The sequence below is a fragment of the Rhea pennata genome, chromosome 9, assembly GCF_028389875.1.
Source record: "Rhea pennata isolate bPtePen1 chromosome 9, bPtePen1.pri, whole genome shotgun sequence".
Lineage (NCBI taxonomy): Eukaryota > Metazoa > Chordata > Aves > Rheiformes > Rheidae > Rhea > Rhea pennata.
The window spans coordinates 651,079-671,984 of NC_084671.1; the positions used below are offsets into that span (position 1 = coordinate 651,079).

A 20,906-nucleotide genomic window follows, 5' to 3' on the forward strand; every position below is an offset into this window, starting at 1 on the left:
CAAGGGCAAGTGTAGAACACAGTAGCAAAGCTGCTGCAATTCATGCCTTTCCTTCCTAAAGCTTTCCATACAAGCAGCTCATCTTCCAGTGATCTGCGAGTTACTCTGCATATGAAATAAATTTAAACAGAGAACTTCTATTCCAAAACTAGTGAGTGCAAATGGTCTTGGGTCAAAATAACAGAAGGTACAAATTTCACCAGTTTTGGTCTGTGTCCCTGTAGTCGGTGAAGAACATGAAGTATTTTGCCACCAATGGAGCCACCTGCAGCACTGATTAAACAGAATCTTTACTGTGGCTAGTATGTCACCAACTAAAGCTTCCCTCAGCTTTCTTAAAGGCTAATTTTATAAATAGAAGCACTAGAGGGATTTCCTTAATTATTTATACTTTTTTAAAAAATAGGTGGGCTTTTGGAACTGCTGATGACAGTACATAAGCATGTTAAGAGCAGTGTAAAGCTAGTACCGTGGAGTCTCTGGGCTGACCGCTGAGGAATGTTACAGAAAAGAGGTCCTGTCCATGCCTTGTTCGCTGCTCTCTTTATCGCTGGCACACGCCTGGTCTCCAGGCGTGCTGTTAGAGACATAGAATATGCTGTGGAGAAATAGTCACAGCAGTGCTGGCTGGCCTGCGGCTGCCTGAGTGCTTCAGGAATTACAGACCCTTGTGAACCCATGGCATCCAGGAAACCCACAGGATCTGTCATTGAACCCTTAACCCAGAACTCGATATATTTTCCAGAGGTTTTGATGATCAGCTGTAGGATGCTCTCTGCACTTGGATATGTTTGGCTCTATCAGGAGGTTTGCTAGTTGCCCGTAGGCATCTCTGAGCAGGGGAAAGATGGCCCTGGTGTGACCAGGGGGAAGTATGGGGCAGTATCTCTGTTTGGTCAAGTCTGTCTGTGTTTGTATATGCTTAGACATAGGAAGTTGTCAGTGCAGTGGTTTCCTAGGCTGGTGGAGAGGTTTTCCACCGCCCAGGCAGTTAAGAACTGAGCAAAGGAGGCCGAAGCAACTTTACAGGTGTCAGGTGCTGTTGGGACTGTGTGCTCTAACTTGTTTCCTTTTTTGTTTCAGGTTCCTATTCTCAGTAAAAAAGAAGATGTTTTTACTTACTTAGCAAAATATTCGGTGCCACTGCTGCGAGCAGCATGGCTGATCAAGATGACATGTGCCTACTATGCTGCTATTTCTGAAGCTAAAATCAAGAAACGCCAGGCTACCGATCCAAATATCGGTAAATAACTGAAACATAAATGCACAGTAACAGCTGAAGGGGTCTGCTGCACTTATGCATGACTTTGGTGTTTTGAAGTGTCCAGTGAGGAATCTCTGTAATGAGAAGGGGAATAAAAACTTTCTAATCTGTTTCTATTGGAAACATATGTCAAAGAGTACAAAGAGCTGTGCAGTATAAATACTGCTCTGCTGTGTTGGCTTGTTCTCCTCCCAGCTGATTCCTCCCCAAATCTCCAGGTGCCTTATCTGAGGAGTTGGCTTTGCTATCTTAGACGCTAACACCAGTCTCTGTGGGATTGGCAGGAGTGGCAAACAGTATGCTAAGATAAAGTTACCCAGAATCTGAACTGCTAATATGGAAAGCCTGAAATGAAATGTGAATACACAATTTCAATGTGTATTTATTTGATCATAGATGGCAATGTATTTTTTAAGTACTAGTGTTAAATGATACTTTCTGGTACCAACCTGGGAGGCCGAGCAATGAATACTTCTAAAGGACTGTACTCTAAAGGATTGATACTGTAACTGTTACCAAAATTTTGCAGTTTATTCTCAAAATTTACGTACACTGTATACAGTTCTTTGGTTTTCTGGAATTAATTTTTTCCTTGTTTATCCTCAAGATAACTGTACTTAGAACAGACAATTTCACCACTGTTTAGCAGCATCTCTGTACTACTCTGAGAAACTTCTGCTTGTTCCTGCTACACCAGTCTGTTTCTTTCAAAACTTGCTTTGTTTTTTTTATTTGTAGGCTTGCAACCTTCATTTTCACTTTGAGCTTCAAACTAAGGCCCCAAAAGTTTATTTTTCATTTTCTAGCAAAAGTGTTATGCTTGTTCCTTGGTTATAGTTTTCAAATTATTTTTAAAAACTGTAATGTGAAAGAGTTGCCTGTTTACTTGTCTAGCTTTACTTCAGGCTCTTGTGCATGTTTTAGTGTGGTTGAGTACTCAATTGCATGAATCCTCAATTGAATCGTTACGGCCTTTGGAGAAAAGGGAACAGCCATGTGGTGAATGGTAGCTCTCCCACTGTATTTAGCGCACAGGCAACTCTTACAGGCACACTTACCTTTGTTCTTAAGATATGTTCATTTTTGCTGAAGTAAAATACTCTGTGTCTAGGCTACTTGCTTAGTGTAACTGTTTAATTGAAGAGAATGAAAGCTATTTTGTGCTCGGCTTTCTGTAGCTGTGCACCAGACAGGTGGTAATAAGAGATTTGGGTTTGCAGGCAGGATACAGAATACAACAACTGCATTTTTGTAATTCAGTATTTTTCTGCTACAAATGTGGCATATATAGACTCCATAGTATTTTGGTGTTACAGAGGCACGACAGATGCTGAGACAGGCTCACACCCATAAAACTTAATTTGTGGCTTTGTAGCTGATGGCAGACATCAACTTTGCTTTTTCCCTGAGGTAAATCTAAAGGGAGAAGAGAGAGGAAGGAAACAGAAGGACTTCTCTCCTGTGGCCACCCAGCAGAGCAGCAACAGGTCCCCAGTGAGTGTCCTTCCCAGTGCAGAGGTGGTGATGCATGCAGATGATAAAGATGGTTTCCAATGTAGTTTTTCCTAGCGCTGTCCACTTCTCACTGGGAGCCCCCTGAACTCCCTGCTGTTCCTGGCTATGATGCTGTTGGTTGGTTGGGGTGTGCTTAATCAGACTTGGGTGTTGCGCACTGACTGATCGTTAAGCTTTGTATGGACTTGTGATTGAGTAATACTTGCTGGATATTTAAGTGACAATCGTCTGTACTGTTACGCATAAAGTCTTGTGTTTATGTCTTATTTATAAAACTAAAACTACAAAAGCAGGGGTAGAAGGAGGCTGGAGAAGAAGAGGCGATTCTCAGCGGGGGCAGTGGCCTCCTGCCTGAACCCCTGAGAAAGCAGTGTGGAGGTGCAGGTGCCCGGGCAGGAGGTAGCAGCGTGGGAGCAGCACTGGGAACCCTGCCGTGGCAGCCAGCCTGGGAGGGCACGAGGCGGGAGGCAAGAGGGCTGCAGGATCGCAGCTTGGGAGGCCCGGACGCTGTGCCAGCCAGGTCACTGATGTGCTGTGCAGCGAGGCTCTGTTGGTACTTCTTTATGGCTGGTATAACTGATATGTATTTATTATTCTGGCTGTTGCTCACTAGTACAGCTTCTTTAACATCATGTTGCTAAGTCTTGTTTTCTGCATAAACATGTTTTCTTTAGCTCAATTATTATTTGTTTTCTCTGAGTGTCTCCTAGGGGAAAAAAATCAGACTGTAAATTTTCGGTAAACACTTGACACTGCGAAGCGTCCGTGGTAACCCTGCTCTAGAGAGTAGTCTTCTGTGTTAACCCATTGAAGCTGACAGCACAGCTGAAGTGTGTGAGATGAGTCTTGAATTTGCATTCATATCTTGTTTGACTGAAAATCATGTCTTTGGAGGACTGCCTTCTGAGAGATCATAAATATTTGAGTTAAAAGTAATTATCAGAATATCTGCCAGCCCACATTTCCTTCGAGAGCCTTAATTTCATCTGACTCTGCTGAACACAGCAAGTTCTGGGTACAGCTAGAGGGTAGGTGTACACCATCAAATTGCACCTCAGCTCCAGTCTCAGAACTAGCTCCCCATCAGAGAGTTTGGGTGGAGCTTGAGGAAGCTGCAGGACTTCTCAGAGCCGGACTGATGTGCTAGTAGCTGGACATTTTGTCAAGGAAAATGGAGGTACTTATATCTGTCACCTGAATTCATTTGGAAATTTTTGCAGACTTTCTTCGTTTTTTATATCTGTTTGGTACTTGGAAAATGATACAAAGCTTTTAGTTTCACTGAAGTTCTTAAGAGGTTTTGCAGCAAGTGGTGGTTTGCTTACAGAGTGAATTAAATCTTTTTATCACAGTGTGAGTTGTCATGGTGAGGATGAGAGTCAATCTTTTTCAGATATAATATTTTTTTTACGATTTTGTGACAGTGTAAGTTTAGTTTAAATATTTGGATAACTTTTGACTTTATAATACCGTTGCACCTTTTATTGCTGATGTCAGTAGACTGCATGTTAGCCACATGTCCTCAGAGCTATAGGATGAGCTGCACTGGCACTCCTTCCAGTTAATAATTCTCATTTGGAAGCCTTCGTATGGAGGCAGTAATGAAAGAGAAGCTTGTCAGCTGCAGTAGCGCTATAGTAATGGGTAGGTGTGGGGAGTAAAGCACGCAGATGTGTGTGTTTGTGTGAAACAAATGAGGTAAGAATTTAGTCTATGTTATGCATTTTACGGAGTCCTGGGTTTTCCATCTTATTTTAAAGAACGGGCTTTGGGACCGTGACATCAGGATGGGGAAATAGATTCAATTCAGTTGCCAATCAGGCTATGTTATCCTATGTCATCTTTTGCAGAACTCTGTCAAAATTACGTGAAGGTATGACCCTTTATGTGCTCTGTGATTTTACTGGTGATACAGCGAACCTGTTCAGATGAACATCCCTTGAGATGCTCGAATACGTGTTGGAGAAGTATGTTGAGACGCTCTAACCTTGAGTTTGATGACTGGACATGTTTGGCTTGCACGTGCTGGGCTCAGCATGGTAAGCCCGTAAGCACCAAAAGTACCCTTTTGGTGGGATGTTAGCCTAGGTCCCTACTCCCCTTCCTGGACCGGGAAAAACTTAGGCTCAGTTGAGCAGTTTTATAACAGCTTAGCAGGACTGGATGGCTTGCTCTTTCTTTCTCTCAAATTCCCAGTCTGTCTTTGGCTTAGCACATCCCTTGTACCAAAGGATGCTGAATCAGGCCCTCTTTTTTCTTCTCTTTTCCTTGCTTAAAACTGCAAGAGTTGTTCTCTGCAGCAACTTATCTTTCCCAATAAGCTGGTCTAGATCTAGTTCACCCAGGCTAGGAGTCATAACTCCTTAAAATAAGAGGAGGTTATGTTTACTGGGAAGGTAAGAGGTGATAATGTGATAGAGAAGCAGGGGGATATCCCTGCTCCTGTCTGCTTTTGGCAGGCTTAATGCTGACCTCTGCTTCAGGCTAAAATGAATGAAGCCTGTGAGAGTACGTGGGGGACGAGGTGCCTGTGATTTTTGTCACAGAGTGCTCTCACATAGGTTTCTGAGTCTGCCAAATGTAGTACTGAAGGTTATGCTGTCTGTCCAAACTCCCAGTTTTGCAAAGGTTATTTGGAGTTTTTTAAAGCCAATTTGCTGCACAGCTGAGAACTGCTGAAGATTACTCAATAATGTTTATGATCTGTGCCCTATGCATCGGGAATTGTTCATTTTTCATGGTTTCTAACTCAGTGTCACAGCAATATTGGTAATTGCTTTGGGAAAATTACTCTTTCATAGTGTGACATGGAAAAGGTGTGAAGTAGTGGATTTGCGGTTGTTTCTGCAGAAATGAGTGAATGTTTGAAGTAAATGTTTATGTAGTGTAGTTAAACAGCTGTCTGAAAACACTAAACTCCTTAGTTTTGTGCAGAAATTTCAGGGGATTTGGAATGAAAAGCATTCCACGTATATTGTGAACATGTTGACAACACTACCTGTTGCAAATTCGGTGGGAGGAGAGAATGATCAACCAGCTTAAATCTGGAGTGGGCAGCAAACGTGGAAATAGTTGTGGTTCAGAGTGGTAGTGCCTGTAGCTCTGACAGTGAGCAGACTTAGTTTGCCAAAGTGGTTGCATTACGTATTCATAAAAGAATGTGCTCTTCTAAAACATGCTGCGTGCTGATTAAACATAGCTCTGACAGATGCTTATCTCTGTGAGGAATTCAGTCTCCTCGGTTGTTCCATCTATGTGGTTAGGAGGATGCCTTCCTTGCATCCTCCTTTCCCCAAGTCTTGTCTAGATAATCATCTCCCCTAAGTGCATTTTGACCCATGCTACCTCTGACGTGTGCTGCCTGGAGGAAAGCATGTAGAGAAGCCAGCTGGCTAATGCGTGCTCCAGGCTGCTGCTTTTCGTCCCAGTAGTACACGTGTGGCACGGAGCGCTGCGAGAGGAGGCTTCGCCTTGCAGCGTGGGTGTGCAGCTCTCCTGTCACATTCATGTCTCTGCAGTATAAATGGTGGTTACAGCTGGGTTCAGTGGCGCTGCTCTGCAGAGTTTACTGCATTGGCTTTCCTTGTGCTCAGTTTTAGTTCGAGAATAATCCGTGAAAGGTTAGGTCACTTCAGCTGGAATTGAGGGGTTGGAATCAGAGTCATGATTTGATCAACAGATACTGAGCTCAGGGAAAGCTACCTGTTCTGGGCAGCTCGATTCCAATGCTCTAAAATCGGGAGGTTGTGCTCTGAACCCAGCTCTTATTCCTTGTACTTTTGTGGCTTTAGGGGATGTGGCAAGAAGTTTTGCTTCTGCAGTTTCTCCTTCTAGGGAAGATGCTGAAAGGAGTAGCTGCTTGGCTTATTCCTGCCACACCCTCAGTAGCTGTGACGCTTGATTCCTTTTGCTTTATTCCCTAACCTGCTGCCTTCTTCTAAGGTTGGCTCTGTAGTAGTGTTGCTGAATGTATTGCACAAGAACAGCATCCTATAAAAGCTTTGTTCATACAGGACTTGACAGTTGTACACAAATCCTCATGTTCTTTTTTTAATTTGAAAATATTTACTGGTGATGGTTCAAAATGTTACACTTGATTTTTCTTGCGGGTAAAAGAATGAATACTGATGCCTGTCATGTTCTCTCTTCATATTGCTTCCTTGTCTTTAGAGGAAAGTGGCTTAACCTCTTGCAAAAACTGCTGCTGCCAGCAGCTGAAACTCAGCGGTGTCTTGTTTCTCAGTTGCCTTTGTTGCTATCATCCTGGACAGTCATAGAAGCCATGAATGTTGTGTATTTGGAAGTAAACATGCTGTTTGAGGGGAGTGTGTGTGTGTGTCCCAAAGTATGCATGTACCAACCAGTCATTTTGTTTTCTGGAGGCACACCAGATGGATTAATGGTGTGTTCATTTTGTTTTTATCAGAGCAGGTCTTGTTGTTCCTGTGGAAAGTGGATCGTTCATAGGTTTTACAAGTGAGGATAGAGGAATGTCTTTATGTAGTTATGATACCCTTAAAACTTTTTTTGAGTTAAGCGTCTTTTTCTGCTGCATCAAAACTTAGAGAGAGGAGAAGTTAAGTGTGCTTTGTAACCATGGGATAGCACCTTTTTGCTGTGTACGGGCAGAGACGGTCTCCTGGATGAGCATGACCGCAGGAGTGAAGGACTGGTTCACAGAATGGTTGAGGTTGGAAGGGACCTCTGGTTCCAGGTGGCCATGAGGAGCCTGCCTAGCATCATGGAGAGCATGCGAGGACTTAACAAGGGAACTGCCGGAGCGGAGGCAGTTATCTGCTAGTAGTTCCTCTAGTGATAATGTGCGTTGATTTGAATTCCTGACTTTCTGAAATGCAAAGATGAGCAAGCGAACTTACTACTTTTCACTAATTTTTCCAGGTTTTGCTAAATATAGAATCACTGCTGAAGCAGAGAGAAAACCTGATTTATTTTTGATAGGTTCATATATTTGGTGAACAGCAACTTTTGACTAATGCGTGATAGAAGATGATCGTTCTTTCTTGTGAGTCTGTGTGTTATGCTGGTCAATCTGACCTAAAAAACTGTTCCTGAACCTTTGCATTCTTGTCAGAGTGAAAATCTGGAGGTGTTATCATTTGCAAGAACAGTTTTATATCCCATTACTTGTCCGAAATTCTGAGGTTTATTTTCCGTATATTTGGAGGGGGAGAGAAGAGGGAATAAATAAAGCTCCAGATAGAAGGCAGTAATTGCGGTGTTGTAAGTATACTTATTTTATCTATTCCAAAGCTGTTTTGTGGCTGAATGCTGAGCCCTGATGAACGAGACAGCTGATTCCCTGAAGATGTAGCTTGTACGCTTAAAGGCATACTTTTTACATCACAGAGAGAGTTAACCCTAAGCTAGAAGACTGCTTACATAATTGACAGTGCTTTGAGAATGATACACAGGAGAGGCACATAAAAAGCCCATTAATTTGCAAAAGATTTTTGCATTTTGAGACTGTTGGTTAATGTTTTGGAGAAATGCTTTGACTACAAAGGCAAAATAAATTTGTTTTAATTCTGACAGTGAAAGAAATCTGTTATCATATGACGTGTTCTTAAATAAGCCTAAACTTATTTTGTAGAATGGACACAAATTATTACCAGATACCTTCGAGAGCAGCTGGCAAAGGTTGCGGAGTTTTATCATATGATTTCGGGCCATGGCAACAACTCTATAGTGACGCCTCAGGAGATGGAGCAAGCCCTGAAGCAGTGGGAATATAATGAAAAATTGTCATTTTATATGTTTCAGGTAATACTTCAAGAAGTGCGTGGGTTTTTTGAGGTTACTGTACTTGAAAAGTTCAATTTTAAAATCTTAAATTTTAGAACTTACTGGTAACATTTGTCATAGGGCTTGCACAATTTGTAATTGCTAATTCATGTTAAAGACTTGCTAGCTGAAAAAGCTTTGATTTGCTTAATGTGTTTGATTGCAATTGCAGTAATGTATTTGGTTCTTCTGGCTTTTCCAGATGATCCCATCTTTTAAAGGTGATCTTAATTACTGTGGGTCAAGATGAGGTCACTATGGCGCATTGAGCCATAGATGTTGAAGTAGTGATGGGCTGTTCGGTTCTGGCTCCTGGCCACCTTTGCAGTCCAGTGCCAGCAACCTGGGCAGGCAGAGGAGCCGACGTATCTTGGGGTTCCCGGCATCACAGGCCATCAGCTGAGGACAAGTTGTTGCTTAGTGGGAGCAGAAGTCCTGATGCTCACTGAGCTACATCACCAGAGCTTGAGCACACCCATTCAGTGCTTCCCGTTAATACGTTATCTTAAATCCTTTAAGGAAGGAATGCTTGAAAGGCACGAATATTTGACATGGATACTGGATGTTTTGGAAAAAATCAGACCTATTGATGACGATCTTCTTAAGCTGTTGTTGCCGCTAATGCTGCAGGTACAAAGCATGTGTTAAAGCTGTGTGACTTACAAAATCAATACAAGTCTGATTTGTATATCTTAATTTTTGAATGATTCTAATATTTGTGGTGACAAAATCTGTTTATACATAAATATTTTAACACATGACATCTAGGGAAATATGCGTGGTGCATGTTTAGAATATGTAAAGACAATTCCTGCTTTATAACCCTTCTTATTTTGAATTGGTTGGAGGATTCTTTTTCTGTAATTGATCTTGCAGGACAGATGAAAGTGTTGAGACAGATGTATAAACTTGCATTTGAGTTGCTCTTTTTTCAGCTTCTGAGAGCTTGGATTAGGTGATCCATTCTAGTTTATGCATGTCCAGTATTAAATTGTTAATGAAAATGAGTATGTGGAAAAGACTACTAAACTAACTTTCTTTCGTCTTTTTTTTTTTTTTTTTTTTTTTAATTTCAGTACTCGGAAGAATTTGTTCAGTCAGCTTATCTATCCCGTCGCCTTGCTTATTTTTGTGCCAGACGTCTATCTTTATTGCTAGGTGATGGTCCTAACCTTGTAGCTGCACATTCTCCTCATATAATTATTGGACCAAATAACCCTCCTTTAGCAGCCCCGAGTCCGACTGCACCTGGTCCTGTGGTGAGCCCGGTACAGCTAGCCTGTTCAGATTTCCTCTCCTGCCCACAGCATCGTCCGCTGGTTTATGGACTTAGTTGTATGCTGCAGGTAGGCCAATATTTTGTTTATCCTTGGCAAGGCTATAACCATTCAATGTATCTGAAAATGAAGTGTTTTCTGGGTTTGGCGTAATGTGCTACTCATGGGTCTGGAAAGAGCGTGAAGGTGGATTCTCCACATCAGCTGAGATGCGATGTTGCAACCTCACTGAGAAGCTTGTGCTGTCTGCATACCTGTCTGTACTACTTCTATAGGGGAGAATGACTCTGCTGGTCAGAAGGATCAAACTCTTGCTCATGACAGTATTTCTGGTTGCAGTAATGCTCTGTGCAGTGTTTGCTCACCACTGGTAAGCCTGCTCTTTTCTGCCAGACCCTGGCTGTCTTTGAGTGCAGTTGAGCAGAAGACAGCACTGTACTGACTCCTACCAGCCCTGAGGATGTCCTTCCTCCTTCCAGCTTGCCACAGACTCTTGGTACCATCACAGATGCTTGGTTTTGGTTCTGGGAGAGCAGGAAGTAGTATATATTGCCTTGTCGACTTTCACAGTTTTTAAAACTGCGCTAGAAGAAACTGCTTGGCAATAGCAGGATTGTCAAGAGAATAATTAATTTTCTAAAAGAGGATTGTGTAACGAGCTGCTGCTGTTTGCCCTTTTGAGTGCTGACTTGGGGAGGCTGCCTGCCTCAATCAAGCCCTGCTGCTGTTGTGTCCGTTCAGTCGTGTATCTCCAGGGGTTCTGCGGAGATGTCCTGGTTATGGTACCAAGCATGCTGGTGATGTGCAGCTCCATCTCATGGGGTTATCACTTTCTCACAGCGGTAGCAAAGAGAGGAGTTTAGAGCCCAGAGGCGGGCCAGTGTGTTCAAAGTGTGCACAAGAAACTCATTGGCGCTAACTGAAGACAGTAAGTGGAGAAAATCAGCATCTCTCCCCCAGTGGAGGGTGCATGGCTGCAGGAAGTCAGATCCTGTCTTGCTCTGAGCATGCTGTAACTTCTTTTCCTCTCGAGCAACGATCTGTTGTAAGAACGTCAGCATTTGTCTCCGTAGTGGGCTGCTGGGCGTATGCTCGTACGTTCTCTGGTGGCTTTACGGCTTTTTCTGTATTAACAGCACAGCAGCTGCTTTTTCTGCTGTACCTGTACTATCTGGGGTGGGTGGGTGCATGATGATTTTGGTTTTTGTTGTTTTTTCTTTTCTTGGTCTAGAGACAGCCCTGATTTAGACAAGCTCTCTGGCTTTTCAAAGGAGAATCTCTGTAGGTCGTGCTTTTGATAAGCTACTGCTTTGGAATCCAGACCTGGATTTGGAGAACTTCCCAATAAATAATCCAGGAGGCTCAAAATAAGCATAGATAAGATGAGTCTGCTACTGTCATTTTAGATGGGATTTAAGATCTGACCCCAAATACAAAGCCGCCTCCTTTTGATCTGGACGGTTCTAGATGCTAAGGGTAGTAGGTATCCATTGGTAAGCCATTGTGAAATAACTGTTTTGTAGCCTGTCAGTGCAGAGTCTTAAGATATACTTCAAAAGAAGTGACAAGGTTCTGATGCATTTCAATGACTCTTGTGCTTTAAAATCTTGAAAGAAGAGTTTATTTTAATTAAAATATTAAGTTTTAATTTTTTATATGTTGCTTCTCTTTGTGAGCTGAGTGCTCAAGTTATTTATTTTCTAAAGCACATTCTCATTTCACACTGAATCTGATTAAAATTAACCTTTGGTGTTCTTTGACAGCACTGTCAAAGCAATACAAAGGTGAATTGAACATATATTTAAATACAATTCTTAATTTAATAATGAAGAAGGAACATTATGTATTACCTGAATTTCCACAAATGGATGTTTTAAAGTAATTATGCACAGGCCTACCTTCTGTTTCTTTCACTGTAGTAGTTAAAGTAATTAAAGTCTCCTGAACTCTCTTATTGTTGGTCTTATCTGTCAGATGTGTTTATCAAAAGGGATTTCTTCCAAGTGTTTTATGCTGTTGCTTGCAGACTGTAACCCTTTGTTGCCCAAGTGCCTTGGTGTGGAATTATTCCACGAATGAGAATAAGAACATTAATCCAGGCTCACCTCTGGATTTACTTCAAGTTGCTCCATCTAGTTTACCTATGCCAGGTGGAAATTCAGCATTTAATCAGCAGGTAAGCTTTTTTTCATTGTCAAATTGCAGAGATCTATTCTATTCCAGAAAGTGATTTTGTGGTCATTAGGACTACAGTTAACTTCAGATGGTTTATAGTTTTAGACTAGTAACATGCTAGGTTTTGGTAAGCTTAGTTTGTTCTTCATCCATGTACTGTTTTTATGAAAATATCAGGAATTTAATTTGTTATTCAGATGTTTTCAGTTATTAAACTGAAGTTACCTTAAGATTTTAAAAATGGCAAATAAGTGGCTTTTTGTACTGTGAAATGTGACTTTTCAGACACAGTAAGAGTTAACTTTTGCTGAACTGGATGTCGGATAAGAAGGAAAAGATGTTTTATTTTACTTAGATGATATTTAACAGATAAAAGTATTTGAACAGAACATACTTTAGTTTGCTGTTTACAAGTATAGGAAATATTGTAAAACACTGTGGGGTACCTTGCTCCTGCTGAGTAATCTGACATAAGCTTGAAATGTGAATTGTGACTTCCCACCACAAGCTAATTAGCAACAATTATTTTTGCAGGTTCGGGCAAAAATTTATGAAGTGGAACAGCAGATAAAACATAGAGGTCGTGCTGTGGAGGTGCGGTGGTCTTTCGACAAGTGCCAAGAATCAACTGCAGGTAAGGCAAGTCAAATATGAAACATGTTGGCTGTCGTATGGTTTAAATCTGTTCTTTTTCTTTGAGTATAATCCTGTTGCACTGTGACTAATGCTAGTAAGAGCTATGACGGATGCAGTGTAAATGCCAGTCAGCGTTCGCCCCCTGTTTTTGGACTGGTGATTGAACAGTAACATGGGAGCATTGGGTAGAGACTAAGGATTCAGGTTTGGGCTTGGATACTTCCAGCTCTTGGACCCAGCTGGCTATCCAGCTGAGGACTGTGCATGAAATAGCTTGTTTGGAGCTTAAGTAGGGTTGGATAAGGCAGAGATTCTTGCTGAAAATGTGCCCATTAAAACATACAAAATTAGAAAACAGAGTCACTTTGTAGCATTTGTAGCTGGGCTTTCTTCTCCATAACAAAAAGTCTCTAGAAGTCACACTATGGGAAGTATGAGCAACCACCTAAGAATGAAATAAACGTCAAGTAAAGGCTTGTATGGGCTTTTACACTGCTGGCTGCTTCTGATCATTCTGTGCCTGGAGACCTTTGCTGTTATAAAGCCATTCTCAGAGTGGTGAGGAATGGGGAAATCTCTCAGCCTGAAGTTACTGCTGATCATCCTCACAGATATTTTGCAGGGCAACTGAATTTTAATTTGGTATTGTGGTCAGACTTGCCTTCTGTGGCAGAATTGACTGTTGTGATTTAAACCGTTACTGATCCTGTGTGTCAGCTCATTCCTCTACTAGAGGATGGTAGCATCGAAAATGATTACAACTAAATTTACCAGCAGCTGAGCTGAGCCCTCCACTGTAGTCGCTAAGCGAAGATGTCCATCTCTCCAAATATCATTTGTGCTTCTGCTGACCCATATGTGCTCCACTGCTGTCCCGCTGCTGATGCTCACTGCAGCCAGTAGTGCCTGAAATCCTATGTTGTCCTCCTGCATAACCTTTTTTTCCTTTAACTCCTATATCTAGGAGTGACCATCAGCCGAGTTTTACATACCTTAGAAGTGCTGGATCGACATTGTTTTGACAGATCGGATTCCAGCAACTCAATGGAGACACTTTATCACAAGATATTCTGGGCAAACCAGAACAAAGATAACCAAGAGGTAATGGCTACTCTTCTGTATCATTTCACAATCTTCAGACAATTATTTTTACATGTGACGATTGTATGTATGTGTAAGCTTGATACAAAAGCTTGGTATTGGTGTATGTATTTTGTGTACTGTTCAACGTTTGGTTTATTAGGAGCAAACAGCTTTTTGCTATTATAACTGATGTATTCAGTGCTTTGCACCTTAAACTTTATTTAGGAGAGAGTATCAGGTTTTAGTGCTTTGTGTTTAGGGTGCTGCCATAGGTTGAGTAAAATTCCTGGGGTATTGTTCCATAACATCCTTCATAGGAAGTAATAAATTAATAGCTTATTAAGTACAGTAAAACGTTCTAAGTCTTACATACTTCTAGACTTTTTTGCTACTCTTACCTGTACTCCTAGAGCGTTTTTGAAAGATCATGAGAATCCCTATCAGACATCTTTCACATTTTAATCAATGCAGATGATGTCACTGGGCATGTGTGTAATATCAGACTCAATTTCCTTGGAAACTATTGGGGGAAGAAAAAAGCCAACTTTAATAATACACAACTGAAGTAATTTTTTTAAAGTGGAGAATACTAGTGGATCTCACATAGCTCTAAAATGTTAATGTTTTAAAAGCTTTTTTGCAAAATGACTTTTTTTTTTTTGAATACACCTCTTTTAAATTGTGAGTATGTTTTTGGTGAGCACTAGTCAGAATTCAAGACCTTCTGTTACATAGAAATACTGCATGATAGTTGTCAATCAGCACTGTAATGACTTTTGTAATAAACAAGCGCCATATAGTGATGAGAAATAAGATCTCTTTGCAAAAATTTCCATGCACATATACCTGCCAGGAAACTCTGTCGGTGAAGCTCAGAAGTGGCAGGTAGGAGTGAAAGACTTGCCAGAGTGGTCAGTGTATTTGAAATGCACTGTTATGATCATGAGAGAGAAAATATAGCTGTCATAGGCCAGCAACAATATTAGTATCTTGAGTCATCCATTCTGTGCCAAGTCTTTTTTGCTTAAGAAGGTTTCGATTTTTTTCTGATTTATTCCTGTGTAGTCTAACTGAAAACATCAGGAATCTTAAGCGGTTGTAGCATTATGCATGTTATATAGTTAAGAAATTGCTATTTATATATGTGTGTATATATATATATATATATGGTTACAATGTTAGCTTCTCTGATATGTCCTGTAATATATGTTTCATCCTCATCACTCATGTTATGGATTTCTGCTACAAGTTAAAGTATGTTAATTATATTGAAATAAAGAGATAACCAAGTTGTCTTCTATCCAAGATAAAATCCTAGTCTATTCAGACTTTTTCCCCACTCTCCAATGGAAAAAATGTTTAACTTCTGTTGTTTTTATATCGATTTTTATTTTTTTTTTTTCATTTCATGCCATGGTAAGACTTATCCTGTAGCCTTGAAATAAAAATCACCCTTCAAGTAACAAAGAGAGGAAGGAGAGCTGTTACAGCAGGCAGATGGAGCTGAAGGTCCTAAACCTTAATTCTTGGGTGAAGTGAGGAGTTTTAAGAATTCTTTTTTTTAAAATAATGAGGAAATGTGTGATATGCTTTAAAGCATAAGTGCTGACTTTTTGTTTCCATCTGCTTTTGGGATCAGATAATATGGTTCTGTTCTGTTGCCCTTCTGTACTTAACAGTTTTTGTAACCTTTTTCCTTCTCCTTGTCTGCATTCCAAAAAGGCTTTCTAATTTCCAACAACAATACTACCTATAAACCTTTTCTTTGACTTTCAAAAGGCAATGTTGGTAGTGAGACCTTTCGAAGTAAGATATTTATCCTGTTCTTACTGTCCGTTATCTGCTATTACTGCCTTTGTTTTGTGCTACTTCATGACTTGAGGTTGGGCTGTCTTGAAACATGCCTGCTTTGGCCTCTGAACAGCTGTCTTGAAGATGTGCTCTGCAGTTGTGGAGACTAAACCCTTCTATGAAGGTCTGTCTGATTAATTTATCTTCTGATGACGTGACAATTTTATACTGAGATGAAGACTGCTCAGCAGTAATAACACATTGTCACACATCCATGACAATTACCTGATGTCTGCGTGGTAGTCAAGGAACATTGTTAGTGTAGGGAGAGCAGATGAAAAGATGCACACCTCTTTCCTGGAGAGGAAAACTTAATGGTTAAAGTTTCAGTCATACATTAGTGGATCTGGATCTGGTATGAAATGGAAAATTTAGACAATCTGTAGCTTCTTATCGTCTCTGGAGTTTTCAAGGCTGTTAATTGCTGCTGTTCTTGAGCGTAACTTTTGCCAGCTAGACAAAGGGTTGCCTTGTGCTGCTGAACGTGTCATTGACCATACTGTGCACTTTAACATGACTTTAAAAATTTAAATGTTAAGGTTACCAATTCCTTTTAAGCTGTTTACCTCACGGGCGGGGCCGAGCGAGTAGGTGAAGCCGTGCCCGGCGCTGCGCGGTGAGGCTCGTGTGCCTCTCCCACGCTGGAGGATCTGCCGAACCACTAGGTGGCACCTGGATGTTGGGCACCTCCGGGTGCCCCGAGAACTGGCTTGCACACGCGGTGCATCGGCCCTGGCATCACGCTTCGACATGTTAAGGATGTTCCCAGATGAAGGGCTGTGTGTTGTGTAGGGGTGGTTGGTCTTGTTTGTTTGGGTTTTTTGTTTTCTCCTTCCTTTGCTTTCTGTTGGCAGAAAAAAACAAGAATTATGAACTCGCACTGGCTTGTTTCTAGTTGGCAACTCGTGTGAGCATGTAAAGGCTTTTGTTTGCTTTGGTTTTGTAAGCAAAGTCTCACTAGGACACTGCCTACCGACATAATTATTTAAAGCAAAATACCATTTGAAGGACAGCTTTCTACTCACCTTTTGTGATGTGAACCCACTGGAGCATGTTTAGAGCTTATTTCCTGCTCATGCTGTGAAGACCACAAATGAGGCCAGTGCAGAGCTCCAAAGCACTGTGTGTATGCTGAAGCAGAAGGAAGATGGCTCCTGCTACCAGGTACGTAGGTTCTGAGAGGCAACAAGCAGAGGCAGATGTGCTCCAGTTGTTGCTTTTGTTCACCCTGTTTTCTTTGGAAGTGTTTTACTGTATGCTTGGTGACTGATAGTTGTCAGAGCAGAAGTAGGAGCATGACAGGGGTGGTCCTTGGCAGAGGCTGGGCATCTTGGCCCAAGGGGTCGTCTCCTCCAAGGAGCTGGCCCTGAGTGTGGCCTTGGTGGGCCCCCCAACCTGCTCAAGTGAAGTTTTTGAGAGAGCATTAAGCAGGTCTTGGAATTTATAGAACTCGGCTCTTTAAATTGGGGAAGGCAGGACAATGTGGTCTAATGGGGCTGGGCAGCTGCACGGGCTAGGACTGCAGGAGGTGGTCAAGAGGGGAAACTGCGGAGAGCACATTGGTGATGGAGCATGAGGGAGAAGAATGGGGGAGCGAGGGGTTGTTTTGCTGCATCAGTGCATTGAGCTTGCATAGGACAGATAGGGGAGATGGATGGCAGGTGCTGAGCAGGGCTGGGGGATGGAGCGTCGTCCTGAGTGTGACAAAGATGGTGCATTGAAGTGTGAGAAGATACGATGTTAAATCCACGTGTTGAGCATACCCAAGACAAACCCTCCATCTATCACCTTCTTGAGAGAGACGGCAGAAGTGGGAGGAGAATCCAACGCTTCTCTGGTGACGTGGGGAAGACTTTGAGCATAGAGGAGCATCAGTGCTGCATTAAGTAGGTTTTAAAAAGCAGACAAGAACCAAGTTTAGCTTCTCGCTGACTGTCCCTGCATAATCACATAGGACTAGCTTGTCCTGAGCCTTGGTGGTGGATCCCAGCCTGAGTGCCCTTCTGTGGCAGGGTTCCTCTCGTTGCAAGCACACGATGCCCCTCAGGTTCTGTGTACAAACCAAAACATAACATTCATCACAGCTGTGAGTGCTCAGCTTTTTGACTGACAGTAACAAATACTGAACTCTTTTGGCGTGAATGTATGATAGACGATAAAAATCACACTATCACAATGAATATGTTAAGAATTACATTACGTTATGAATGTGACCATATGCATAGTGAGTAATACAAAGAACCTTTCATCTTTCATTCTGCTTCAGTGACTTGTATAGAGCTTCTTAATAGATTTAGCTGGTAGGATGATTTGAGATCTGGAAATCTGTGATGTGACAGAGCCCAGTAAACCCACTTCTGTTTGATAGCACTGCAGAGAAAACTCCTGGCCTTAATACTCTGATGTTCATAGTCACGGGTATTTTCCATCTGACATTAGCTGATAAAAACCCATCTCTTGCACGCAGCTCCAAAATGGTGAGCTGAATCATTTCTGTGGATATTACTGTGCGAGTATCATAAATAAACTCAATAAACAGTTCTTTCTTCTACCATACAGTTTTGCATAGGAATAAAATTGTGCTACACTTGTCCAGATATGAAATTAATTACACCTGAAACACCTTTAATTCCTTTCCACTCCCTTTTAAACATCACCCTCTCTAAAGGTTTGTGTCAATTTGTGCAAAAATCACAGCCCTGTGAAACACAAAGTGTTTCATTGCGTATGAGCTAGAGAAAGCAACAGCAGTTTTTTTGTAGTGTGGAAGCTGCCTCATCAAGGCTGACTGCCTGTTTTTTGTTGTATACTCTTTCACAGGTGCAGCTAAGGAAGGGGATTGAGTAGGAAGGTTTTCTTCATGTGTGGGTGTTTCCCCCAGCCGTTTTGTTATAAAACGGCTGGCTAGTTTTTAAGTTGGCAGTCCCCTGTGCAGAAGAATATAAGTTACAGGTTACCCAGAGAGGTTGTGCAGTCTCCTTCTCTGGAGATATTCAAAACCTACCTGGACACAATCCTGTCTAACACGCTCTAGGTGACCCTGCTTGAGCAAGGGGGTTGCACTAGATGATCTCCAGAGGCCCCTTCCAACCTCAACCATTTTCTGTGATAACTTGTGTAAGTATAGCTCAAAGTTTACCTGAGCAGCAGGGGATACCTAGTAAATGAAACTCCCTATCAGTGTTTTCTAGCTATTGTGCAGTATGAAGTGGATGAAAAGAGAGAGTACTTGATTTTGAAGCAATTATATTGGATTTACTTGAAATCATTATATATAACCCTAAAATCTCATGGATATTCAGTACACTTGGGTTGTTTTAAAAATTTAGATCTCTGGACTCATATGTAGAACTTGCTTCTCATGTCCTTGAAGTCCAACCAGATTATTCTGATGCCAAGAGCTGTTGTTTGTGGGTGTTTTTTTTTTGTTTTTTTTTGTTTTTTTTTTTTAATGAAGAAGTCCTGTTGTTCAAACTTGGTTCTCACGAGTAGCACTTGATACAAACGCAGACAGTTAATATTTGTCTTTTTGAGATCACTTCACTGGAAATGAAACAAAAAACTGACTGTGGGAAAGGAGATCTAGCAGTACGTTTTGAGTTCAGTAAGCTGCAATTTAACAATTAATTTCTTACTGCCCAAGGGCCCTAAATCTGAATGTGCTTGGATGTATGAGGGACTTTGGGAGACGAGATGAAAAAAGTAAAATGAGTATTTGCAGGATTGGAGTCTATTTCAACAAGCATTGAGAAAACGGAACAAATTCAAGCAGTCTTGTAAAACTCTCAATAATGCTGTTAGTGCTCGTTATGTGAAGTAGTTATGTGAAGCTATGTGAAGACAAGCTATGCTTGTCTGTGTGAGTATTTTCACCCTTTATTTTTTCAGTAAATCCAGTATCAGATTCCTGCTCGCCTGTGTATCTAAGGAAATACAAGATCTGTCCTGGAAGGGAAAAATTTATCCTGTGACTTCAATAACAGCAGATGGTTTTTGGTTTTGCATTTTAAATTAGACAGCTTCAAAGCAGGGGTTTAATATTTTGTTGAACCTGGTCTCCTTGTTTAAAGCAAATATGCAAATTGTACTCTAAAACGTTTGTCTTTGAGCTGTTGATAGTGCTGTGGTGTCTATATTTAGGATTGCTCATCATGCTGTAATGACTTTGTCCCTCTCTGGCTGCCATTAGAGACATGTCTTCGTATACCATTATTTTATTCTGTACTGCTAGCTTCAGTGCATTTAGTCTGTTTTAAAAAAATAACCTTATTGGACGTTTTTTCCAGAGACTAATACACGTCGAGAGTTCCTTTTTTAAGAGTATGCAGCTATGTTTTCAAGCAGAATGAATTGCTGTGGCTTCATTGCTGTGAGTGGAGCTCTCTTGCCTCTCCCTGGGTTTCTGACCCATGCGTTTGCGGGCTGTGCATGGGCCTGTTTTTCTACAAAATGTTGGTAGTGCTCGTGTTCCTGGCTCTTGTGTTCTTGCCTTCCCCATTCTACCTTGCTCTTGAACGGTGTAATCTCTGATGCTGGCAAGCCTCCATCTGATCTCATAGCGCGCATGGGAGCAGGAGTGGAAGAAGGAAATGGGATGTGGTGTGGATGTGACGCTCACGAGCGGAGCAGCACTGGGGGTAGGACACAGGAGACTTAACAGACCCTCTCCTCTATTGTCCCTCTAACGGATGCTGTGCCCCGGCTGGCAGGAGCGGTTTTCCAGGCGCTGTCTCTGCGCTCCGGAGGTGCAGCCTAGTGGCGTGGCGGATCTTGGCAGCTTCCCACGAAGCTGCTCGCCCTCGGGTGTCTCGGCTAGGCTTGTGCACGGCCACTGGGTTACGCAGTAGTGACATTGAGCGCACGGTGTCTCCAAAGAGTAACCATTATGAATGACGCTGGCATTGCCCGTGAGAGGCTCGAGGCTGGGGTCTCCTCTGCTCAGTGATCTGAGCTGATGAACCTTGTGCTGGGCCCTTCCTGCCCCTGTCACAGAAAGGTGAGTTCTTCAATCCAGCTGCCTCCACGGTGTCTCTGGCTGGTGTAAAAACCAAACCAGGTCTTCGGCAGTAATACCTGAGTTAAGAATCGAACCAAGGTCCAGTGGGTAAAGAGCTGAGATGCGGAGGCAGAAGCTCGGTAGTGCTCCTGGCTTGTGATCTCCAACAGAAACATGTGATGCTTTCCTGTGCTGCTGGGTGTGCCTCTTTGAAGAACACTACTTCTTTACCTGCCTGGTGCCCGCTTACAAATTGGTGGCAACAAGATCTTTGTTTTTCCTTGAAAGGGTTTGACTGAAGACTTTC

General features: G+C 42.0%; 1 protein-coding gene across 2 annotated transcripts in view; it reads left to right on the forward strand.

Moving 5' to 3' along the window:
• The window catches only part of MED12L (mediator complex subunit 12L), a 157,155-nt gene that overhangs the window by 11,733 nt on the left and 124,516 nt on the right, over window positions 1–20,906 (forward strand). For both annotated transcript variants that reach the window (XM_062582263.1, XM_062582264.1), the window contains exons 4-10: window positions 1,084–1,243; window positions 8,391–8,560; window positions 9,101–9,211; window positions 9,658–9,927; window positions 11,885–12,034; window positions 12,568–12,667; window positions 13,634–13,770. In XM_062582263.1, the coding sequence (XP_062438247.1) occupies window positions 1,084–1,243; window positions 8,391–8,560; window positions 9,101–9,211; window positions 9,658–9,927; window positions 11,885–12,034; window positions 12,568–12,667; window positions 13,634–13,770 (1,098 nt within the window). The remainder of the gene's footprint in view (window positions 1–1,083; window positions 1,244–8,390; window positions 8,561–9,100; window positions 9,212–9,657; window positions 9,928–11,884; window positions 12,035–12,567; window positions 12,668–13,633; window positions 13,771–20,906) is intronic.